Raw genomic sequence first — 7,887 nt, 5'->3', positions numbered from 1 at the left:
CTTTAGTTTGAAAATTAGGTTGGTCATATGTTTAAACACCTCAAATATCATCCCCTTCTTTTATAAACTAGTCTTTTTATTTTCTAAATGTGTGTAAATCATATATTAAAAAAGCCCCCCACCCCAAATCCACTCTCTAAAAGGAACGGTTGAATCATGTCATTATTCCATTATCTTCCCCCTTATTGGAAGGTATTCAGGTTCATAAAGGATGTTCCACCACTCCATCTAAGTATTGTAAAAAAAAAAAAAAAGTGTTCCGTAATACATCAGCATGTCTCAAAAGATTACTGTATTTCATCTGAATGGATGATTCAACCTAAATTCACCTGATAATGGCACCAATTTATGAGCTGATGCAGTGATTATTTTTATTTCAGTTCAATATTGAGCTGATCTTTTTGTTGAAAGTATATCTGATTTGCATCTATTAATTTCATAATTGGGTTTTATGTAACAGGTATTAGGTACACATTGCTTGACAGGAAAATTTCAGATAGTTCCTCTAAAGTATTGAACAGCATGTTTCAAGACAAGAGACATGTTCCAGAGAAACAGATTCACCTATGCAGAGGGGAGCATTTTCCTTTTTCTGGAAAGCAGAAGTTTCAGTTGCAACTAGGAATACAATGCAGAGTGCAGCTATATGGAAAAGATAAAAAGGACTAAGCACATGTGAGCAATCTGCTATACATGCAATTTGCTCAACTGCCTTTCCGAAAAATATGCCCGCCAGATGTTTTTGACTGCAATTCCCAGCATTCCTGACAATTGACCATGGTAGCTGGGGCTCATGGGAGTTGAAGGTACCAGGTTGAGAAAGGATGCCATAGAATATCTAATGGTAGACATGTTTATTATACTTTGAAACAAGATGTTAAGATTGTCATTTTTTGAACAGATAAAACATTTTCTTGAGATAGATCAGCCCTTCTTTCTGTTTTAGAACCATAGAAAACAATAACAAGGCAAACTTCTCTTTTTTAAAATCATATCTTTACAAATTGATTTGTAAATTATGGGCTTTGTCACATTAGCTCATTAAACTGTTATTACATATTTTGACTTTTGGTATTGTCTCTTCACAATTATTTGTGATAATAACATCTCTAAAAAAAACCCAACAATCTAGCTTCATTGTTTTGATTATAAAATATAAGGTTCTTTTTTTCATTGTTTTGATTATAAAATATAAGGTTCTTTTTTTCATTGTTTTGATTATAAAATAAAAGGTTCTTTTTTTCTTTAAATAGCGGTAATCAAGAAAAACAACACTTTGGTTCATTTAGGCTGCAATATTATATGCACTTACTTAGGAGTATGCCCCATTGATTGCAATGGGGCTTACTTCGAAGTAGACATGTATAGAATTGGACTGTAAGTCTACTGACTAATATCTGATGTGGAGGCAGGCATGTTAAAACTTGTTGAAATCAGTGTAATACACTTCATTCTGGGGGTTGTGGCCACTAATTTTTAGTGATTTAACTGCTTATACTAGCATTCAGTTTGTCTCACATGGATATTTCCCAATCCATTCCTTACAATGCCATTTTAAAAAAATGATTCTTTATTCAGTTTAAAAAAATTTAAGTTGCAAATTTACATTTTCTCTTAAGTATATCTGATAACAGAAAGACTTACATTTTGTTACTTAAAAGTCAGCCACTGTTTCGGATTTGCAACCAATACCTTATCAATTTTATTTTGAGATATGCCTCTAACAATCATTTTTGGGACTATGTTTTCAAGTATATGAGAATATCCATGACCCCCATATTTCTTTAATCTATTCTTTGTGTGTATGTCATGAGCAATTAAAACTTTGTCTTCATAGCCTTCATCAATCAACATCCGAACCCTGCAAAATACAGACAATACATATCTGTCAATATATTCTTCATATTAATCCAGTAATAATGTGGAAATAATGCTTAGTTACAGGTTTACACTGATTTTTAATGAAATTGTCTATTCTGGAATGTTTAAAAGAAGTACAGATTATGCCTATAAATAGTCAGAAAAAAAAGAAAAACCAATCCTAACACCACCTTGCTTATGAATATCAATTACTGGCTGAGTTGCTGTGACATAACTGAATATTTATGAACATTCAACATGTTCAAGGCTATCTTGTCAGTTATAGAATGTTTTCAAATAATGCAGCTTCTGTGAGGGAAGTGAAAAATCAGTTTGGTTGGGAAATAATAAGACAAAGGAGGAGCTGCATGCAGTTGAAGAGCTAAATGGGAATGTGGGGTAGTTAATGGGTAAGAAAACAAAGTCATAAAATGAAATACAGTCCCAACACTGAATGCCATCATCCACCCCTCAAAGGTACTAGAATGTTTGTGAATGAAGCCTGAGGTTTGGCAATATCACTTCTACAGGATATCAGCAAGCACGCCTGTATCCTTAACTTTAATGCACTAATCTGGCATATACAGAGTCCATCTAGGAACGTTGTATCTTAGACATCCCGTGCAGCTATAAAAGCTACTAAATGAAGACTGATGTGATGGAGATAGTGCCTGATACAATACCTAGCTAGCCAAAGGCCTATTCCTAAAAGAAATCGTTGCTGCCTGCTGTCTTCCGTTTTGAGATGAGCGAACTGGATCCCCTGTTATTACCAGTTAGTAAGTCCAACCAGCAAAAAATAAAATGCTTAGTTCAATACCATTTAAAGATTTTATTCTGCAAACCACCCTGAGAAAGGTTTTTTGTTTAACCCTTAATAGTGGTATTAAAATATTTTAAATAAACACCAGAATGCCAGCATGGTCCAGTAGATCGAATTCTGCAGTTGGATATCTCTGTTACTAGTCACAGACTCTCAGTGGGTAGCTGTAGGATAGCCAGCTGCTCATTAGTATGATCATCATGGTGCGATGAACCAAAATTATTTGGCTACAAGCAATGAGAGTTGCCCATGCTGCCTACTACTATCAATGAGGCTGAGATTGACTGATCATTGTAACTACAGTTGAGCTAATAACCAAATATTAATAGGAATGTTGTATTACAGGGGGGTAGTAGTTTGACCCATCTCAAACTTCCTTGGATCAATAGATTAAATAAATAAGTCGGACAGCTGCAACAACATGATCACAAGGCAAAATAAACTTCTCCCTATATAGTTTCTGTCATTACCTAATAAAACTACACCTTCAAATTTTCAATAATGAATTTCTGTAAAATCACCAGATAAAAAAAACTCTGTTTAAATCTGTTGCCTCAAAAGGCCATAGTTAAAGATCCATATGTGAATTCAGATATTTACAAATCTTTTATTCGACAGTAGTGGAGCTGAACATGAGTTAAGTCTGAAAAATACTTTTCGCTTTCAATGTTTCTACAAACACAGACACAGAGGTCAGTTTGATTTGTATGGCTATGATGAATACAAGTCAAAATTGAGCTGGCTATGAATTAAGAAGCAGTCTGCCAGTTATCCTGGCATGTTCAGCAACAATAAACTGAATACAAAAAAAGCAGTTTAATGGCATTTCTAGCACACCATTCTGGGAGAAAGGCAATCTTGTATCCCTATAAAAACCTACTGCCACTTTTGCTCAATGCCACTTTGGGAAGAAATTATGAAGGAATTGTTGTGGCTAGGAAAAAAAGAGTACTGCATTGTGAATTGAACAAAACTATTGCCATTACTGATAATAGTCTGTCTGCCTGCATAACTTCCAATCATATCTGTTCATGGAGTAGTGGAGTACTTTCGTTTGTCACAAAATTGATTCCAGATTAGCCAAGCAGCAGACGTTCCAGGAATGATTTCATGATGTGTTAATTTAAGTTATTATAGGGCAGATTGCCAGTAAGAAGCAGAAACACAGTTTATGTGGTCCCCCTGATGTTTGGCTACACCTCCCATAAACCTTCAACAGTGGCTATGCTTCCTAGGGCTGATGGGAATTGTAGGCCAAAATACCTGGAGGGCCACAAATTGCTTAGCCCTGATTTACGCCTTCACTTGTACCTATATTAACTTTTTTTCTAATGAGAACAATAACAGGACTTAAGCAAGGTATTATTATCACCTGTGACAGACAGTCACATGATCAAGCTACTCCATCCACACAGGAGCTAAGAAGTCGGTTTGTATAGACCATCAGATAATAGCCATTGTGTGTCAATAACTTCAGTGTTAGTATTTCTTTTGTTAAAACTACATTGAAATATATACTCTTGTCCAACCAGTTTTTGTTTCACTTTACATATTGTAGTTTTGTGAATTACACAAAATTGGTAGGTATTGGTAGGGGAGTGGAGAGGAACAGACGCAATACTTCCAGTCTCTAAATCTGGTTAAGAGATTAGAAGAGGGCTGCAGGACTACACATTCCCTTCCATCCTGCAATAATTCTCCCTACTCTTCCCTCAACAGCCTTAAGTAGGGTTAAGAATTATGTTTACACTGGTCTTAACTATGATTACTGTTAACTAGAATTCCTTTCATAAACAGGCTTTGCAGCTAGTTCATAAGTTATGGTTAAGAGGGAATCTGGGTAGCATTATCCCTTATCCAGGAAGCCAAACTAAAAAAGTAACAGTTACAATCTGAGTTACAATATGGATTTTGCTAATTTCCTATAAAACGAGGTGTGAATGAAGCATCTAAAGAGGAGCATGAGTGATGCACAAGGGCTGAACACTGAACCCTCTCCTGCTTTCTTCTTAGCTGTTTTACTCCTGTTAGGGTTGGAACTCTGATCTCCAAAAGTTCAATGCCCCCCTTTCCCCCCAAAGCTGCACTTTAAATGCCCCAACCCAGCACAGTGGAATCACCCACATGAGAACACATAGGTTGTGCTCCCGTAACATCTAGTTTGGCCCGTGGTTAATGCTGTCAGGAAAGAGCAGGAGAAATTCTCATGGGGTAGAGGTGGGGAAGGGATCCCTGCTTCCTGGCTTAATCATGGTTAGGGTAGGGATGGATAGATCAGACTAGATTTGATCTGTGCCATCAGTTCATTCCATCCTGTTTCTGTATTAATTTGGGGATGGGTGTTTAAAAAAATCACACAAAAATTAATATGTCTTTTATGGTAAAGTATGCATTGTAATGCACATTGTTTTTGGTGCATTTTTAAAGCAGAATACTGCATCACAAAATTTGTAGAAATGTAAAATTGGAAGAGTAACTGCATTCAGGTTCACATCTTCATTCGGGAGGTGTTAATCAGGTCAGTCTGCTTCCAAATGTGGACTGAACAAAATTCTTGAGCATCCCTTAGAGACTGGGAGTGCTATGACTGCTTTGGACCCATGTGACTAAGGAAACTACTGCCCATGGAAAGCGAGCACGCTTGCCATGATGCTGTAAGCGACAGACAGGTTCAGTTTGTGGGACTTTGAAAACCTACAACACTGCTATCTTCAGCACAAGTTTCAGTGTCTAGAAATGTTATTGGATTGCAATTTGTACCTTAAAATTCTTTCATTGTCACTTGGCATGTCAATATCAGGACTCATTTGGTAGGAAATGAATTCTGTTCCAAAAAGGTCATATTCTAAGTAGCATCCTAGTTGAGCAAACTCCAGCAGCTTCTTCTCATCAAATATAGTCCTGCAGAAATCAAAATCTACAGTGTAAACTTGCTTAATGCAATCTTATCTCACAGTTGACCAAAGCATTTATCTCATTTAACAACAGTCTTCAAATTGATCAAGTAGTGCTTCATAATTGATTTAGGTCAGCTTAAATTAACAAACATCTGTAGAAGTTCTGACCTAGTCATGTTTACAAATATTGCTATTCTCTGCACATGTGATTTATTAATGGACTAATTGGTCCATCACAGTTTTATATCTTTTCAACTCTTCAGCAATATTATGGGGTAAAATCAATGAGCACAGAACTTATAAACACTCCACATAATAATGAATAAATCTTATCTCAACATCTCTCACATATCCTTTATTCTGTGTCTATTCAGAATATTTTCACTCCTGACACCACCAGGTCATAGAAGTACTAAAGAGAACAAATTACCTTTTGTTTGTCAAGAATAAGAAAGCCCTATAGAAATAACATACATAGGAACAAAAACCCCACAAAGAGTGTTCTAATTGTGGTTAATTACGGTAGCAAAAAGTAATAAACTTACAAAATAAGCAGAAAATAACACCAAATATATAAAACAAAGTAATTTATATTTAATCAGAATAAAACCCATGAAATTATTACCTGTTGTGTGGGAGGGATTAAAAATTATTGCATTTTTAAAACCATGGTTTTATTTATTTGTGAACATAATGTTGTTTACGAATTAATAAATGATGTATGGACTGGTTGTGAACACCACATTTCTTTTTACTAAAGCAAAAGCTTAGTATTAAGGCTACCATGAAGGCCAGATATTGCTCATTTGCATTTTCCTTGTTTTGATAAGATAATGTTAGAGATCTTCTGATGCATCTAAACCAAGAAGTCAGAAGGTTTCTTCACCTATGGAAAAATCCTTTGAATAACAGAACATTTATTTATATGTTGCTAACATCTTTTGTTTTCTGACCTTCTGATTAATTATTTTTAAGTTTACTTTCAGTAGAAACGTTCATTTCTGACAAGTCCTGGAGTGGTTTTAACAAAAACAATTTTATTTTGTCAATAGTTTATTTTGTCAATATCAGTGTAAATATTTGCATATGAAATAGGGCTGAGCCGAAATGGGAAGGATGCATTAAAATATATTTTTAAATGGCCTCCATGAAATGGTCCCCCTTTCTGTTTTAGTAACTGTTTTGGTGGCCCTTCTAAGTGTTCAATCAGAGGGAGGACAAAAAGCATTGCCTTGAATTGATACACTCAAATCTGATTGGCTCCATGATAATGTGATGTCATCATGCTGCTTATGTGAAATAAGGCCCTACTATTTCTTTTTAAAAAGAGGTGCTGAAACTACAGATCAGGGAAAGAAGCAAACAGGTGTACAAATAGTAAGCACATTTTACTTACTATTTGCACTCCCAAGCAGTCCTCCCTCCCCACGTCGAAAAAAATATGGGTAAAAATTCAGTAGAATTATTTGAAATAAGCATTCTCACCCACAATACATAGGTACTCCTTCTGCTTAATGCCACAAAGTCATTAGGGTGAGCTCAGTTACATCATAGTCTGTTACTATGGAAATGACTGATGTCACATATTCAGTATTATGACTTCACAGCAGGATGAAGTAGGAGGAACAGATGGGATGAGTGAGAGAAAACCCTTGTTCAAACACAACTGTCACCAGCAGGAGTCTCATTATTGCCAACTGTAATTAATAAAATCCTTTATTTTTTAAAAAAATCAGTTTACACAAGATTAGAGACTTTAACAAATAGGTTTTCAAAGTGCTGTGCAAGATGTGTGGCTCCCATTTATAGCTTTGACACAGCTCTAGGCATTGTAGCAGCTAAAAGCATTATGTTAAAGGAGATAGATAGATTTAAGTTTTGTGGCAGTGTTTTGAATTATATTATTATTATTATTATTATTATTATTATTATTATTATTATTATTATTATTATTAAAATCAAAAGTCATAGGAAGTTGTAAGAAGTTATCATTAGGGTTGTTCCTAACCAGCACAGCAGCCTGGTTACCAGAGGCAGTCTAGAGTAACTTCTAAGCAATCAGTTAAGGTAGTATTTGGAAGACAGTTTAGGGTTCTAGTGTCTTAATTTATTTATTGCATTTGTATACCACCCCAAGCCGAAGCTCTCTGAGCGGTTTACAAAAGTTTAAAACAGTAAACATTAAAAACAAATTACTAGGCATGAATGAAAGACAAGGTTAGTAACGTATGTGAACTTTCCTGTAAAACAGAATTAAATTGTATTATGTACAAGTGAGACCAGCAACAAAGTGTCACAGTGTGGAGT

At 35.3% G+C, this 7,887-nt stretch overlaps 1 protein-coding gene across 3 annotated transcripts in view; it reads right to left on the bottom strand.

The window, feature by feature from the left end:
* Positions 1 to 1,514: 1,514 nt before the first annotated feature.
* PTER (phosphotriesterase related) overlaps positions 1,515 to 7,887 on the bottom strand; it is a 28,138-nt gene continuing 21,765 nt past the window's right edge. For all 3 annotated transcript variants that reach the window (XM_063127382.1, XM_063127375.1, XM_063127389.1), the window contains 2 exons: positions 5,444 to 5,584; positions 1,515 to 1,861 (listed from right to left, as the gene is read on the bottom strand). In XM_063127382.1, coding sequence (XP_062983452.1) covers positions 1,651 to 1,861; positions 5,444 to 5,584 — 352 coding nt within the window. In that variant the 3' untranslated portion in view covers positions 1,515 to 1,650. The remainder of the gene's footprint in view (positions 1,862 to 5,443; positions 5,585 to 7,887) is intronic.

This window comes from Elgaria multicarinata, chromosome 1, assembly GCF_023053635.1.
Source record: "Elgaria multicarinata webbii isolate HBS135686 ecotype San Diego chromosome 1, rElgMul1.1.pri, whole genome shotgun sequence".
NCBI classification, from domain to species: Eukaryota; Metazoa; Chordata; class Lepidosauria; order Squamata; family Anguidae; genus Elgaria; species Elgaria multicarinata.
This window is presented reverse-complemented; position numbering and strand designations above follow the sequence as displayed.